The sequence below is a fragment of the Eleutherodactylus coqui genome, chromosome 6 (genome assembly GCF_035609145.1).
Source record: "Eleutherodactylus coqui strain aEleCoq1 chromosome 6, aEleCoq1.hap1, whole genome shotgun sequence".
NCBI lineage: Eukaryota > Metazoa > Chordata > Amphibia > Anura > Eleutherodactylidae > Eleutherodactylus > Eleutherodactylus coqui.
Window position 1 is genome coordinate 224,467,029 of NC_089842.1, and position 18,236 is coordinate 224,485,264.

An 18,236-nucleotide genomic window follows, 5' to 3' on the forward strand; every position below is an offset into this window, starting at 1 on the left:
GGGGGAGAAAGAAGATCTCACATGTAGAAGACATCACCAGCGTCCATCCTCACCTTCTATCTGCAGTAATCGCTCTGCACTTCTCTTCCTCACTCGGCCATCTGTAGTTTCTACAGCACATGAATATTTCCCAGAATGCTCCAGCTGAACATTGTAGACTTTATAGATATCATTTATACTGAAGTCCTGAACAATCCGTCCTTCTCTGTAGAAAGCAGATCGTAGTTGTCTGTTCTGTCTGGCAGGAGGGAGACGTGTCTCACATGATAGGGACAGGTTATCATTTGCAAAAATTAAGTTCGGGGTCATATTTATTGTTGGAATCATGAACAGCTCTAGAAAAGGAACACAGTGATAATAATATATTACTGGATAGAGTAAGAAAGCAGTACAATCATCATTACCAACAATACATTTACATCTATATACATAAAGGTGAAAGCCCTCACTTACTGACTCGCCACAAATTCTCTAACTTCCTGATGTTGTACAAACATGAAATTTGGCACAACCATTCTTTAGGTCCTAAATAGGAAAAGTAAAGGGGTCACAACTTGATTATTCAATGTTAAGTGCAAATGTATTGGCACCCCTATGTAATGTAATTTCCTGGTGTCGTACAAACGGGAAACTTGGCACAACAATTTTTTATGTCCTAACTTGAAAAAGTAAAGAGGTCAAAACTTAAAAACTCAATGCAAAGTGCAAAAGTATTGGCATCCCTATGTAATGTACCTAATTAAATTCTCTAACATCCCAGTGTTGTACAAACATGAAATTTGGTACGACCATTCTTTAGATCCTAAATAGGAAAAGTAAAGGGGTCACAACTTGATTATTCAATGCCAAGTGCACAAATATTGACACCCCTCTATAATGTAAATTCCCAGTGTCATACAAAAAATTAATTTGGCACAACTCTATTATTTAATGCTAATTGCAAAAGAAGGTGCACCCCCATGTAATATAACTTCCCGGTATCGTACAAGCATGAAATTTTGCACAAGCATTCTTTAGTTTCTAAATAGGATAAATAAGGTCCTAAATAGGAAAAGTAAAGGGGTCCCAACTCAATTATTCAATGCTAAGTGCAAACGTATTGGCACATCTATGTAATACAACTAATCTAATTCTCTAACTTCCCAGTGTCGTACAAACATGAAATTTGGCACAACTATTATTTAGGTCCTAATTGGGAAAAATAAAATCAAAAATTCAATGCTAATTGCAAAGGTATTAGCACCCCTATGTAATGTACCTAATCTAACACTTTAACTTCCCAGTGCCGTACAGCTATGAAATTTGGCAGGAGTATCCTTTAGGTCCTAAAAACAAAAGTAAAGGGGCCACAACTTGATTATTCAATGTTACGTGCACAAGTATTGGCACTGCTGTGTAATGTTCCTAATTTACTATTCTAACTTCCAGGTGTCGTACAAACATTAAATTTGGCAGGACCATTATTTAGCTCCTAAATAGGAAAAGTGAAGGAGTCACAACTGGATTATTCAATGTTAAGTATAAAATTAAGTGCACCCCTACATAATGTGACTTTTTGGTGTCGTAGAAGCGTGAAATTAGGTACAAGCATTCTTTAGTTCCTAAATAGGATAAGTAAGGTCCTAAACAGGAAAAGTAAAGGAGTCACAACTAGAGATGAGCGAGCACACTCGTCCGAGCTTGATGCTCGCTCGAGCATTAAGGTGTTCGAGATGCTCGTTACTCGAGACGAGCACCACGAGGTACCCGAGTCAATTCCATATCCTTCCCTGCATGTTTAGCGCCGTTTTTTAGCCAATTGACATGCAGGGAAGGCATTACCACTTCCTCCTGTGACGTGCCAGTCCTATCCCACCCCCCCTGCAGTGAGTGGCTGGTGAGATCAAGTGACCGCCGAGTACTTAAAGCGGTACCGCCCGCGGCTCGCCTCAGACACACACTGGGAGAGCATAGGGAAAGTGCTGCTGCTGCTATAGGGAGAGTGTTAGTGTAGGATCCGGTCTACAAGAACCCCAACGGTCCTTCTTAGGGCCACATCTGACCATGTGCATTACTGTTGTGGCTGCTGGGAGCAGTTTTGTACCAAATTTTTTTCTTCATCTTGGGCTGTGCAGGCTATTATAGCTATAGCGTTCTAAGTCTGCAGTCTGTAATACAGAGTATAGGGAAAGTGGTGCTGAGACAGTGACAGTGGTAGTGTAGGATACTGTCTACAAGAACCCCAACGGTCCTTCTTAGGGCTACCTCTGACCGTCTACATTTTACAGGGTGTCTGGTGGGAGTTGTAGTGCATCACTATTGAACAGCCAGCCCTTTTTGCAGCCTTCCTGATAATTTTTTTATGGCTGTAGTTTGCGTTACAATACCGCTGTCAGCGTCAAGCTGTACGCCAATAATTCCATAATTTTTTACCCCGGTCTGCGTCTGCAGTGTACGTAACACACAGCATATGGCCACAGCCACTGATAGAGGGAAAGTCATATACACGCTATATAGCCTGTATTATTTTTCAAAAAATTTTTTAAAAAAAGCTCCTTCGTTGGGCGACATCTGACCGTCTGAAATTTACAGGGTGTCTGGTGGGAGTTGCAGTGCATCACTATGGCACAGCTAGGCCTGTTTGCAGCCTTCCGTATAATTTTTTTCTGTCTGCAGTTTGCGTTACAATACTGCTGTCAGCCTCAAACTGTACGCCAATAATTCCATAATTTTTTACGCCGCTCTGTGTCTGCAGTGAACTTAACGCACAGCGTACGGCCACAGCCAGTGATAGAGGGAAAGTCATATACACGCTATATAGCGTGTACTCTTTTTCAAAAAAAAAAAAAAGTTCCATCATTAGGCGACCTCTGACCGTCTGAAATTTACAGGGTGTCTGGTGGGAGTAGTAGTGCATTACTATTGCACAGCTAGGCCTGTTTCTGTTTGCAGCTTTCCGTATTCTTTGTTTCTGCCTGGAGTTAGCGTTACAATACCGCTGTTAGCGTGAAAGTGTACACAAATAATTTCATAATTATTTACACCGCTCTGTGTCTTCCCTATTCGTAATACACCATGCTGAGGGGTAGGGCTCGAGGACGTGGACGTGGACGCGGGCGAGGAAGTGGAGGTCCAGGTGAGGGTGTGGGCACAGGCCGAGTTCCTGGTCCAGGTGAATCGCAGCTGGCTGCTGCGGGATTAGGAGAGAGGCAAGTTTCTAGGCTCCCCAGCTTCATATCACAATTTTTGGGTCCACATGGTAGACCTTTATTAAAAAATGAGCAGTGTGAGCAGGTCCTGTCGTGGATGGCAGAAAATGCATCCAGCAATGTATCGACCACCCAGTCTTCTACGCCGTCCACCGCTGCAACTCTGAATCCTCTCGCTGCTGCTCCTCCTTCCTTTGAGCCTCCTCACTCCATGAAAATGACGCATTCTGATGAGCAGACAGACTCCCAGGAACTGTTCTCGGGCCCCTGCCCTGATTGGGGAAAAAATGGTTCCTCTCCCACCTGAGGAGTTTGTCGTGACTGATGGCCAACCTTTGGAAAGTTCCCGGGGTCCAGGTGATGAGGCTGGGGACTTCCGGCAACTGTCTCAAAAGCTTTCAGTGGGTGAGGAGGACGATGACGATGAGACACAGTTGTCTATCAGTAAGGCAGTAGTAAGGGCAGTAAGTCCGAGGGAGGAGCGCACAGAGGATTCGGAGGAAGAGCAGCTGGACGATGAGGTGACTGACCCCACCTGGTTTGATAAGCCAACTGAGGACAGGTCTTCAGAGGGGGAGGCAAGTGCAGCCACAGGACAGGTTGGAAGAGGCAGTGGGGTGGCCAGGGGTAGAGGCAGGGCCAGAGCGAATAATCCCCCAGCTGTTTCCCAAAGCACTCCCTCGCGCTAAGCCACCGTGCAGAGGCCAAGGTGCTCAAAGGTATGGCAGTTTTTCACGAAGAGCGCGGACGACCGACGAACAGTGGTGTGCAACCTTTGTCGCGCCAAGATCAGCCGGGGAGCCACCACTACCAGCCTCACCACCACCAGCATGCGCAGGCATATGATGGCCAAGCACCCCACAAGGTGGGACGAAGGCCGTTCACCGGCTCCGGGTCGCACCACTGCCTCTCCCCCTGTGCCCCAAACTGCCACTCAGCTCCTCCCGGCCTGCACCCATACCCTCACCTCCCCTGTCCTCGACCTCATCCAGCAATGTCTCTCAGCTCTGCGTCCAGCTGTCGCTAGCGCAAGTGTTGGAGTGAAAGCGCAAATACACCGCCACACACCCGCACGCTCAAGCTTTGTACAGGCTTGTGGAAATGGAGGCTTTCAAAAACATGATGGCGGCGGTGGCCCCGCGCTACTCGGTCCCCATCACCACTGTTTTTCACGGTGTGCCGTCCCAGCCCTGCACGACCACGGCTCCCACAACATTGTACGTACCCTCACCAACGCGGTTACTGGGAAGGTCCACTTAACAATGGACACGTGGACAAGCACAGGCGGGCAGGGCCACCATATCTCCCTGACGGCACATTGGGTGAATTTAGTGGAGGCTGGGACCGAGTCAGAGCTTGGGACCGCTCACGTCCTACCCATCCCCAGAAATGCGGGCCCCAGCTCGGTGCGGGTATCTCCAGCGGTGTATGCCACCTCCACTAAACCTTCCTCCCCCTCCTCCTACGCAACCTCTACCTCGCAATCAAGATGTGTCAGCAGTGGGTGTCGCGCGGCGTGGCAGCACAGTGGTGGGCAAGCCCCAGCAGGCCGTGCTGAAACTACTCAGCTTAGGAGAGAAGAGGCACACAGCCCACGAACTGTTGCATGGTCTGACAGAGCAGACTGACCGCTGGCTTTCGCCGCTGAGCCTCCAACCGGGCATGGTCGTGTGTGACAACGGCCGTAACCTGGTGGTGGCTCTGCAGCTCGGCAGCCTCACACAAGTGCCATGCCTGGCCCACGTCTTTAATTTGGTGGTTCAGCGCTTTCTGAAAAGCTACCCACACTTGTCAGACCTCCTCCGCAATGTGCGCCAGGTCAGCGCACATTTCCACAAGTCCAACACGGACGCTGCCACCCTGCGGACCCTGCAACATCGGTTTAATCTGCCAGTGCACCGACTGCTCTGCGACGTGCCCACACTGTGGAACTCTACGCTGTACATGTTGCCCAGGCTGTATGAGCAGCGTAGAGCTATAGTGGAATACCAACTCCAACATGGGCTCTGTCTACACATGCCCACTCCTCTGTAAAGAATAGTGGGAGTCAGCCTCCTCAATTCTTTACAGAGGAGTGGGCATGGATGGCAGATATCTGCCAGGTCCTTAGAAACTTTGAGGAGTCTACCCAGATGGTGAGCGGCGATGCTGCAATCATTAGCATCACCATTCCTCTGCTATGCCTGTTGAGTAGTTCCCTGCAAAGCATAAAGGCTGACGCTTTGCTGTCGGAAATGAAGGCGGCGGAAGACAGTATGTCGCTGGATAGTCAGAGCACCCTCATGTCTATATCTCAGCGCGTTGAGGAGAAGGAGGAGGGGGACGAGCCTGAGGAGGAGGAGGGGGAAGAGACAGCTGGGCACACTGCAGAGTGTACCCATGCTGCTTGCCTCTCATCCATTCAGCGTGTATGGCCTGTGGAGAAGGAGGAGGAGGATCCAGAAAGGGATCTTCCTAGTGAGGACAGTGATGTGTTGCCTACAGGTACCCTGGCACACATGGCTAACTTCATGTTAGGATGCCTTTCTTGTGACCCTCGCGTTAGACGCATTCTGGCCACTACGGATTACTGGGTGTACACACTGCTCGACCCACGGTATAAGGAGAACCTTTCCACTCTCGTTCCTGAAGAGGAAAGGGGTTCGAGAGTGATGCAATACCACAGGGCTCTGGTGGACAAACTGATGGTAAACTTCCCATCTGACAGTGCTAGCGGCAGAAGGTGCAGTTCCGAAGGCCAAGTAGCAGGGGAGGCGCGGAGATCAGGCAGCATGTTCAGCAGAGGCAGGGGAACACTCTCCAAGGCCTTTGCTAGCTTTATGGCTCCCCAGCAAGACTGTGTCACCACTCCCCAGTCAAGGCTGAGTTGAAGGGAGCACTGTAAAAAGATGGTGAGGGAGTACATAGCCGATCGTACCACCGTCCTCCGTGATGCCTCTGCTCCATACAACTATTGGGTGTCAAAGCTGGACACGTGGCACAAACTTGCGCTGTACGCCCTGGAGGTGCTGGCCTGCCCTGCCACTAGCATCTTGTCGGAGAGGGTGTTTAGTGCAGCTGGGGGAATCATCAGGGATAAGCGTACCCGCCTGTCAACTGCCAGCACCGACATGCTTACCCTCATAGAGATGAACAAAGCCTGGATTTCCCCAGACTTCTCTTCTCCACCAGTGAAAAGCAGCGGTACCTAAAGATTATTTTCGCTGCAACCGCGGATGCAAGCATTGTTCTCTATCACCGTAAAAAACGGGGACATTTACCTTTGTCAATCCGTGTATGATATTCGTCCTCCACCTCCTGAAACCTCACGTAATCACCCCGAACAACCAATTTTTCGGTGGGCCAAAAGGCTCATATAACTTTTATAAACAATATTTATACGTTTCTATTTTAATTAAAGCATTGAAACATCCACATGAACCAATTTTTTTTAACTGGGCTGCCTCCAGGCCTAGTTGCAAATTAAGCCACAATAAGGTCAGCGAGTTATGGGTTTCACCTGCCCTCTGGGTTGGGCATGGGCAATTTTTCTGGGGTACATTTGTACTGTTGGTGTACCAATTTTTTGGGCCCTCGCCTACAATGTAATCCAAGTAATTTTTATGGGCTTCGCCTGCACTCATGGTACACCAATGTGTCTGGGGTTGGCCTACACTTTTGCTACAGAAATGTAACTCGGTTCTGCCTGCCTATACTTCTGCCACAGTAATGCTACAGTGGTCTGCCTATACTTCTGCAACAGAAATGTAACTTTGGTCTGCCGATGCTTCTGCTCCTGAAATGTGTACCGTGGTCTGTGTATACTGTTACTACTGTAATGTTACTAATACTGGGCTCTGCCTATACTGCTGCTACAGAAATGTTACTGGGGTCTGTCTATACTGTTACTACTGAAATGTAACTAATACTGGGCTATGCCTATACTGCTGCTACGGAAATGTTAATGTGCTGCTCTGCCTATACTGCTGCTACGGAAATGTTACAGAGGTCTGGTTATACTGTTACTATTGAAATGTTACTGGGCTCTGCCTATACTGCTGCTACTGAAATGCTACTTGGGGTCTGTCTATACTGTTAGCACAGAAATGTTACTAATGCTGTGCTCTGCTTATACTGCTGCTACACAAATGTTACAGGGTCTGTCTATACTGTTACTACTGGAATGTTACTAATACTAGGCTCTGCCTATACTGCTGCTACGGAAATGTTACTGGGGTCTGTCTATACTGCTACTACTGAAATGTTACTAATACTGGGCTCCGCCTATACTGCTGCTACGGAAATGTTAATGTGCTGCTCTGCCTATACTGCTGCTACTGAAATGCTACTGGGGTCTGTCTATACTGTTACTACTGAATTGTTACTAATACTGGGCTCTGCCTATGCTGCTGCTACGGAAATGTTACTGGGGTCTGTCTATACTCTAACTACTGAAATGTTACAGGGCTCTGCCTACACTGCTGCTACTGAAATGTTACTGGGGTCTGCCTACACTGCTGCTACTGAAATGTTACTGGGGTCTGTCTATACTGCTGCAAATGAAATGTTACTGGGGTCTGTGTATAATGCTGCAAATGAAATATTACTGGGGTCTGTCTATACTGTTACTACTGAAATGTTACTGGTGTCTGTCTATAATGCTGCAAATGAAATGTTACTGGGGTCTGTCTATAATGCTGCAAATGAAATATTACTGGGGTCTGTCTATACTGTTACTACTGAAATGTTACTGGGCTCTGTCTACACTGCTGCAACTGAAATGTTTTTGGTGTCTGTCTATATTGTTACTACTGAAATGTTACTGGGGTCTTTCTATAATGCTGCAAATGAAATGTTACTGGGGTCTGTCTATACTGTTACTCCTGAAATGTTATTGGGGTCTGTCTATAATGCTGCAAATGAAATGTTACTGGGTCTGTCTACACTGTTACTCTTGAAATGTTACTGGGCTCTGCCTACACTGCTGCTACTGAAATGTTACTGGGCTCTGCCTACACTGCTGCTACTGAAATGTAACTGGGGTCTGTCTATAATGCTGCAAATGAAATGTTACTGGGCTCTGCCTACACTGCTGCTACTGAAATGTAACTTGGGTCTATCTATACTGCTGCAACTGAAATGTTTTTGGGGTCTGTCTATTCTGTTACTACTGAAATGTTACTGGGGTCTGTCTATACTGCTGCAAATGAAATGTTACAGGGGTCTGTCTATACTGCTGCAAATGAAATATTACAGGGGGCTGTCTATATTGCTGCAAATGAAATGTTACTGGGCTCTGCCTACACTGCTGCTACTGAAATGTTACTGGGCTCTGCCTACACTGCTGCAACTGAAATGCAACTGGGGTCTGTCTATAATGCTGCAAATGAAATGTTACTGGGGTCTGTCTATACTGTTACTCCTGAAATGTTACTGGGCTCTGCCTACACTGCTGCTACTGAAATGTAACAGGGGTCTGTCTATACTGCTGCAAATGAAATGTTACTGGGGTCTGTCTATAATGCTGCAAATGAAATGTTACTGGGCTCTGCCTACACTGCTGCTACTGAAATGTTACTGGGGTCTGTCTATACTGCTGCAAATGAAATGTTACTGGGCTCTGCCTACACTGCTGCAACCCAGACTTCTTCAATATAAGTGTTAGTGGGGTCAGCTTATACCTTTGCTACAGGAATACTACAGGGGTCTGTGCATAGTATGGTTGCACTAAGTTTTCACATCGCGGTGTTCTGTGTATCTGGCCCAAGAAAAAAAACCCAGTCTCACTGGGGCATGCAGTGTGGGCCGAAGCCCACCTGTATTTTATCTGACATTAGCTCTGCTATCCAGGGCACTGCGATGGGATTTATTTATGTACCGACGGTAGGTTCCAGGGAGCCACCCATGCTGTGGGTCCACTCCACACAGACTTCCCATATGGGAGTTGTACCTGCCTGTGACTATTTATTAAAAAAACCCCAGTCTGACTCGGGAATGCAGTGTTGGCCGAAGCCCACCTGTATTTTATCTGACGTTAGCTCTTCTGTCCGGGGCACTGCAATGGGATTTATTAATGTACCGTCGGTGGCTTCCTGGGACCCACCCATGCTGTGGGTCCACTCCACACAGACTTCCCATAGGGGAGTTGTACCTGTCTGTGACTATTAATTAAAAAAACCCAGTCTGACTGGGGCGTACAGTGTGGGCCGAAGCCCACCTGTATTTTTTCTGACGTTAGCTCTGCTATCCGGGGTACTGCAATGGGATTTATTTATGTACCGTCGGTGGGTTCCAGGGAGCCACCCATGCTGTGGGTCCACTCCACACAGACTTCCCATAGGGGAGTTGTACCTGCCTGTGTCTATTTATAAAAAAAACTCAGTCTGACTGGGGCATGCAGTGTGGGCCAAAGCCCACCTGTATTTTATCTGATGTTAGCTCTTCTGTCCGGGGCACTGCAATGGGATTTATTAATGTACCGTCAGTGGCTTCCTGGGACCCACCCATGCTGTGGGTCCACTCCACACAGACTTACCATAGGGGAGTTGTACCTGCCTGTGACTATTAAAGAACCCCAGTCTAACTCGGGCATGCAGTGTGGCCCGAAGCCCACCTGTATTTTATCTGACGTTACCTCAGCTGTGCAGGGCACTGCAATGGGACTTACTTATGTACCGACGGTAGGTTCCAGGGAGCCACCCATGCTGTGGGTCCACTCCACACAGACTTCCCATATGGGAGTTGTACCTGCCTGTGACTATTTATTAAAAAAACCCCAGTCTGACTCGGGAATGCAGTGTTGGCCGAAGCCCACCTGTATTTTATCTGACGTTAGCTCTTCTGTCCGGGGCACTGCAATGGGATTTATTAATGTTCTGTCGGTGGCTTCCTGGGACCCACCCATGCTGTGGGTCCACTCCACACAGACTTCCCATAGGGGAGTTGTACCTGTCTGTGACTATTAATTAAAAAAACCCAGTCTGACTGGGGCGTACAGTGTGGGCCGAAGCCCACCTGTATTTTTTCTGACGTTAGCTCTGCTATCCGGAGTACTGCAATGGGATTTATTTATGTACCGTCGGTGGGTTCCAGGGAGCCACCCATGCTGTGGGTCCACTCCACACAGACTTACCATAGGGGAGTTGTACCTGCCTGTGACTATTAAAGAACCCCAGTCTAACTCGGGCATGCAGTGTGGCCCGAAGCCCACCTGTATTTTATCTGACGTTACCTCAGCTGTGCAGGGCACTGCAATGGGACTTACTTATGTACCGTTGGTGGGTTCCAGGAAGCCACCCATGCTGTGGGTGCTCAAAGACTTCCTATTGCGGAGTTGTACCTGCCTGTGACTATTAATTAAAAACCCCAGTCTAACTCGGGCATGCAGTGTGGGCCGAAGCCCACCTGTATTTTATCTGACGTTAGCTCTTCTGTCCAGGGCACTGCAATGGGATTTATTAATGTACCGTTGGTGGCTTCCTGGGACCCACCCATGCTGTGGGTCCACACAGACTTCCCAGAGCAGAGTTGTACCTGCCTGTAACTATGAAAAAAGGCCAGACTGACCAGGGCATGGATTGTGGGCTGAAGCCAACCTGTACTTTATCTCACATTAGCTCAGCTATCTGAGGCACTAAATTGGGACACACTAGAGGAGCAATACAGCGCTAATGAGACGTTCACAGCTACGCTAGTATTGGAGTCCGCAGTAGGCCCGGATTGCTGAGGGTTTGTGCAGAGGCCTATGTCCTGGGTGCAGTGAAAGTCCGCTTCCTGCCTACGATTGCTGAAGCTGTGGGCCAAGGCCTATGTCGTCGATGCAGTGCAAGTCTGCCATATTTGGCCGCTCTGATTTATTTATTTTTCATGTCTTGGGTTGCCTTGGACCCACCTATGCTGTTGGTGCACACTTAGTTCCCATCGCGGTGTTTGACCTGTCTGGCACAAAGACACTGACTGACTTGGGTAGGGGGCAGAGTGCAGATGGCTTTTCCCTTGCGATGTCGATTGAGCTATGCGACACCTAGACAAAATGAATACTGTGTGGGCACATGGATTCCCCATTGCTATGTAACTTATGCCCACGTTTGCAGCTCCTGACGGAGGTGGCACAGGATTGGAATGAAGATCGAACGTCAATTTCTCATCGATTCTGTACAGCATTGTGGGTTATCGCCCCGCCCCTTTTAAAGAGGGTCGCTACCTGGCCCTGCTAACCCTCTGCAGTGTGTGCCTCCGGTTCCTCCTCATGGCAGATGCACTTATAAATAGACATGAGGGTGGTGTGGCTATGAGGCCAGCGTGTGGCATGAGGGCAGCTGAAAGGCTGCGCAGGGACACTTTTGTGTGCTCTGCTGATGCAGGGTCGTGCGGGGGGTGGGGGGGTAGGGGGTCGGGCAGCATGTAACCCAGGAGAAGAGGCAGCGGTGTGTCCCGCAGGCAGTGCTTGTTCTTGGTTGGAGGTAGTGTGGTGCTTAGCTCAGGTGTGCCTTGCTAATGAGGGTTTGTCCGAAGTAAAAATTGTTAGGGGGGTGGTGGGGCCACTCTTGCCGCTATTGTGGCTTAATAGTGGGACCTGGGAGCTTGAGATGCAGCCCTGCATGTTGCCCCTCGCCTGCCCTATCCGTTTCTGTGTCGATTCTATCACTTTCGTAGGTTTTGCAGATTTTCACAAATAAAAACCTTAGAGAGCATCAGATATATATAAAAATGCTCGAGTCGCCCATTGACTTCAATGGGGTTTGTTACTCGAAACGAACCCTCGAGCATCGCGGAAAGCTCAACTCGAGCAACGAGCACCCGAGCATTTTGGTGCTTGCTCATTTCTAGTTGTTATATATTATACTGCTGAGGTAACATGAAATCTGCGCTGTGATTGGTTGTTATAAATTATACTACTGAGGTAACATGAAAGCTGAGCTGTGACTGCTTGCTATTTCTTATACTGCTAAGTTAACATGAAAGCTGTGCTGTGATTGGTTGTTACTTTCTAAACTGTTGAGGTAGCATGAAAGCTGCGCTGTGATTGGTTGTTTTATCTTATACTACTGAGATTACATTAGAGCTGTGCTGTGATTGGTTGTTATATATTATACTGCTGACGTAACATAAAAGCTGTGCTGTGATTGGTTGCTATATATTATACTGCTGAGGTAACATGAAAGCTGTGCTGTGATTGGTTGTTATTCCTTATACTGCTGAGGTCACATGAAAGCGTTGCTGTGATTGGTTGCTATTTCTTATACTGCTTAGGTAAAATGAAAGCTGCGCTGTGATTGGTTGCAGCAACGCGCGTCGGGTAAGCTAGTACTTTGACCCCTTAAAGGAGATGTCTCGAGGCAGGAGTGGATTTTTTTTTATTGCCCAGTCCCCCTAATTAAGCATACATTACTAAGCCCCCCTGTAAATGACTTTTCAAGCTGGTTTGTACTTACCGTTCCAGCGTTTCAGCAACTTATAAAAATTTTCCCAAGATGGCCGCCGGCTCTTTTCCCATCGCTTGCTGTAGCCCGACGTGCGCGCTTCCGAGACGCTACCAGCTGTGTCTCCCTGACAACCAGACGCCCCGCAGCCGCCGACCGGACCCCTGGAGTGAACACGGCCGACCAGTCACCCACCGCCAGGCAGCAGGTAACCGACGCAGCCCCCCCCCCCCTGCACAGCGGCAGCCCCCCCATCACAGCGGCAGCCCCCCCATAGCAGCGACAGCCCCCCCATCGCAGCGGCAGCCCCCCCCATCGCAGCGACAGCCCCCCCATCGCAGCGACAGCCCCCCCATCGCAGCAACAGCCCCCCCATCGCAGCGACAGCCCCCCCATCACAGCGGCAGCCCCCCCCCCCGGCGCAGCCCCCCGGCGCAGCGGCAGCCCCCCCATCACAGCGGCAGCCCCCCCCCCGGCGCAGCCCGCCCCCGGCGCAGCGGCAGCCCCCCCGGCCCATCACTTACCTGGACGGCGGGACAGCTGGGCGGCTTCTCGGGACAGCTGGGCGGCTCTGCACCTTCCTCTAACAGAGGATGGTACAGACTGGCCTCTCCAGCGCGCTCCCGAGCAGTGACAGCTCGTCTGCGCATGCGCAGAAGAGCTGTAGCGGGGAGCACACTGAAGCGGCTCGTGCTGAAAGGAGAAGAACGGACTGCGCAAGCGCGTCTAAAAAAGCAAGCTGCCAGCGAATTTAGACGGAACCATGGAGACGAGGACGCTAGCAACGGAGCAGGTAAGTGAATAACTTCTGTATGGCTCATAATTAATGCACGATGTACATTACAAAGTGCATTAATATGGCCATACAGAAGTGTATAGACCCACTTGATTTTGCGAGACAACCCCTTTAATGACGGGGCCCCTTTTTCTTTTTCCATTTTAGTTTTTTTCTCCCCCGTTCAAAAAAATTGTAACTCCTTTATTTATCGATCGACGTCGCTGAATGAGGGCTTTTTTTTGCGGGACGAGTTTTAGTTTTTAATCGTGCTATTTAATGTACCGTATTATGTACTGAAAAACTTTTAAAAAATTTTAAGTGGAGTAAAATGAAAAAAACAAACAACATTCCGTCATCTTTGAGCGCGTCTTGTTTCAATTTTTTTTGTGCGGTCATTTTGTGCGCGCAATAAATTTTTTTATTTTTCCGTCGACGTACTTGAGCGAGGGCTCATTTTTTGCAGGATGTCCTGTAGTTTCCGATAGTACCAATTCGGAATACATACGACTTTTTAATCACTTTTTATTGCGTTTTTTCTAGATAACTAAAAAAGTGCATTTCTGTCGTTCTTTTTTTTTTTTCAGACGACGTTCACCGTGCGGGAAAAATAATTTAGGATTCAGACTTTTTAATAATAGATATGGCAAAAAGGGGGGTGATTTAAACTTTTATCACTTTTTTTTTTTTACAATTAATAAAATTTTATTGATATTTCTTGTTAACTTTACTTTAAAGTCCCCCTGGGCGACTACAACCAGCGATGCTTGGATAGCTCCTGCTATTTGACAGGCAGTCTATCAAGCCACCCCACGGGGATGGCTTGATAGGCAGTCTGCTGAGCCAGCCCTGGGGCCTTTCAGAAGGCCCCCGCCTGCCATGACACCTGCACGGTTCCCCCGATCTCAATGCGGGGGGGGGGGGGGCGTCGTTCGGGGCATTTAAAGGGTTAACAGCCGCGATTGGCCAAACGGCTATTGCCTGTGGGTGTCAGCTGTAATAAACAGCTGACACTCGCGCTGTATGAATAGGGGTCGCCACGCGACCTCTCTTCCTACATACCCCGATGCTCCATGACGTACCCTTACGTCATGGATCTGGAAGGGGTTAATAAAGTATAGCGTAAAGTCCCTTACTCTAATAATACATGAGGTAATGTCCCTTCTACTGTAATGATATATGACATAAGATTCCTCATGCTGAAAATATTATATGGCGTATAGTCCCCTTACTATGGTTATATATAAGGTAATGTTGTCCCCTACTGTAATAATATATGATGTAAAGTCCCCATATTGTAATAGTATATAAGGTAATCTCCCCCATCCTGTAATAATATATGATGTAAAGTCCTCATATTGTAATGATATATAAGGTAATCTCCCCCATCCTGTAATAATATATGATGTAAAGTCCCCATATTGTAATAGTATATAAGGTAATCTCCCCCATCCTATAATAATATATGATGTAAAGTCCCCATATTGTAATAGTATATAAGGTAATCTCCCCCATCCTGTAATAATATATGATGTAAAGTCCCCATATTGTAATAGTATATAAGGTAATCTCCCCCATCCTGTAATAATATATGATGTAAAGTCCCCACTACTATAATAATACACGAGGCAATTTCCATTACTGTAATAATATATGAGGTAATGCCCCCATCCTGTAATAATATACGAGGTAATGCCCCCCTACTTATTTACAACAAATTAGATTTTTAAAAGAAAAATTACACCAGGGATAGAGAAAACCCAAACAGTGTACTCCTCCAAGGGAAAGCATTAGAGATAGAGCTCTTTCTCATGGTTTTTAAATATTTTTGCTTTGGGGAGGAGAGAGGGGCAGAAAGAAGAAAAATAGTGGAAGTAGGGGAAGAACAGTAGCAGCACCACTGATACCACCCTGAGGGCAGAGCGTGCTCCTCATAAAGCATTAGCTCTATAGCTCTTTATTGTGCTATTTAGATATTTTTGTTTTGGGAGGACTTCCAGGTTCATCACATGGACCAGACAAGGTACATGTTTAAGATTTTTCAGGTGAAGGGCTGCCAGCAGGTTGATCTCTTTGTCACACATGACCTTGTCTGGCTTCAGATTGTGCCGGGTCAGCCACATGTTAGTTTGGGTCTGCAGAGCCATCAAAAGCTCTTCGGTAGTGTGGCCAGGATAACCTAGATATATGAGTTTTAGCACAGCATGTTGCCATTAGACATGGGCTCCACTGTATGGAGGTCAGGTTTTGTGGGATAGACACGGAGGAATGTCCTGCAAGTCTTGGGGGTATTATGAAATGAAGGCCACCCATTTTGGCTTGATACACCACCTCTAGGAAATTGACCCAATATGCTGTTAGGGATATGTAATGCCCCTACCCATGCTTGCTGGACCAGGTGACTATGGTCAGGTACAACCTGCTATTGACAGTGTTCTTCAAAGCCAGGTACACATTATCACTCAATGGTGGCTGGGCATCTGGTATTATGGGTTAGCATGGAGCATCACATTGGGGAAGGCATCTTTGTCCATTAGCCTGAAGGGCAGCATTTCTAGTGCAAGCAGCCATACACTGCTCTTCAAAGCAGTGGGTGATGGAAGTTTGTGTGGCTGTTTATGCATGTTGTGTTAGAGTTGTTTACATGCTTTCACGTTTTAAACTCTTATCGCAGAAGTTACAGATGGCCAATTATCTGTCATTACACGTGGTTTCAAAGAATGCCCAGGCTGTACAAGTTCTCTGAGCAGACCTGCCCTGTGGGACGGATGTTGGTGATGCTGTGACTAGTAGTATCTGAGGGTGGCGGCATTGCCCATTTGTTTTTTTAGGACACTCTAATGGCTGCCTTGGCAAGGTGCTGCCCTGCAATGCCCGCCTCTTTCTCTCCCTTCTGCGAACTGCTATAATGATGCTCCCTGCTTTCACACCATGTTGGGTCAAGTACTTAATCATCTTCCACCATCTTCTTCATCATTTTCCTTCTGTCACTGTGAGCACCAGGAGTTAGCACCTCCATTTCCACATCCCCCTGAGTACACATTGTCTTTGTAGGGCTGACTGTGTGCACTGACCCACCCCCACCTTCCTATTTGGAGGGAAAAAAATCATTGAGCATCAGTGCATTCAATGTCTGGTCTTCTCTGGCTGCTTTCACATGATCAAGAAAATCATGCAAGATTTGTGTGTTGCGAGACTTACAAATCTCACACAAATATTAACCCCATTTTTTTTAATCGGAACACACACATGAGCGATGTCCTATCTTTGGGCACTCCCCTGGAATGCCTTGTCTATTGTTTTCAATGGGGCTGGAAAAAAAATTACAGTGTGTGATATGCACACAAGTGTGATGCAAGATTTTACATTGAAAACAATACGAAACACGTGATGATCCTCCACCTCGGCTAAAAGCTGTGCTGGAGGATCACAACTTCCCAGAAATGATGAAAAGTGTTTTTTGCCAAAAAATACCACGCATCCGCGGTATCTTGGCCTGATAGTGTGCTTTCCTGTGTGAAATTAGCCTCTGATTGGCTGTTTGGCCTTTCTATTGATGTGTATGACATATAATGATCAAAAAGCTCCTCAGTCTGGTCCATGTGCACTGTTTGGGAGGGTACTGAGGATTTGGCATGGGGTGAAGTACAATGTGGATGCTCCTGGCTGACTGGTACAGACTGCCTGCTGTGTGCCTGTGACTGGGAGGAAGAGTTGGTGGTGGTACTTGAGCATGCTGTGTCATCTACTCTACAACCTCATCTGCTTGCTGTGGACGTAATGCTGTGGCAGAACCACTTCTAAGGAATGGCAGCAGAGTTGCCACTTAAGGCACCAACTTGGCTCATTCACCCCCAAGACTATCCCTTGCTTTCTTCATATTTTCTTTTTTTTCTGTGTGTTTTTTTTAGTTTATAAAGAACTACAGGGAGGTACAAAATGTACTCAATCTAATATGGTCCAACTGGAAACTTTGTTGCCTGTGAAAAATAGAAAAAATCCTCCTCCTCCTCATCATCATCCAGGGACTGGGAAGATTTGCTGACTGACTACTAAAAGATTGTGGAAGAAATTTTCAAGGAGAATTGGGGTCCATGGGAAAATTACTTTAAATTAGACGTGGCTCACGCATCCACATAAAGTGGATCTCGAGGAACTTCATGGTCCATTCAATCGTTGATATAAACTTTGAGTTCTAGACACTAGAGAAAGAAAGTAGAATGGCTCACAACAGTTAGGGGTTTGGATGCATCGAGTAGTCGATCCCAACCCTTGCCTACCAATTGACTATGTCTCACTAAAATTTAAAGTTTATCTTGTTATGTGTTAAACCTTGTAGGATTCGACTTCTACCACTCAAGAGAGATCCTTTAACCTTCCCTGTCCCCTCCCTTCCTTCTCTCATATGTCTCAGCACTTCAGAAATTTTAGAAGTAACTGGACATAGTTATTACATTATAAATTTAAGTATTAATATTCGAGAGTTTCTCTTCTGACTTTTAGAATGATCCTAGCTGAAGATGAAGAAGTTGTTTTCATCACAATTGTTGAAATGACGCACCTTTTATGTAAACAAGCTTCTTGAAATAATATCTGTTCTTAACATGCTATCGATGTGCTGTAATTCCTGATATTTTATAATAAATAAAAACATTGAACAATAAAAGATGGTGGAAGATCTCTGCTACAGATATGGTCTTAAAGCTACAGATGCTACAGATAGATTTTACTGCAGATTTCACTGTCTACACTACAAAGGGGGAAATCTGTGCCCCAAATCCATCACATCTACAGTAGATCCCGCTGTGAATGTGATAATCCTCCATTGTAGTGCAGTTTGTTGCAGAGTTTCAGTCTATAGAATTCCATGCC

General features: G+C 47.1%; 1 protein-coding gene across 1 annotated transcript in view; it reads right to left on the reverse strand.

Moving 5' to 3' along the window:
* The window catches only part of LOC136571849 (Fc receptor-like protein 5), a 176,070-nt gene that overhangs the window by 146,839 nt on the left and 10,995 nt on the right, over positions 1-18,236 (reverse strand). The window contains exon 5 of the mRNA XM_066572470.1: positions 54-335. Within this exon, the coding sequence (XP_066428567.1) occupies positions 54-335 (282 nt within the window). The remainder of the gene's footprint in view (positions 1-53; positions 336-18,236) is intronic.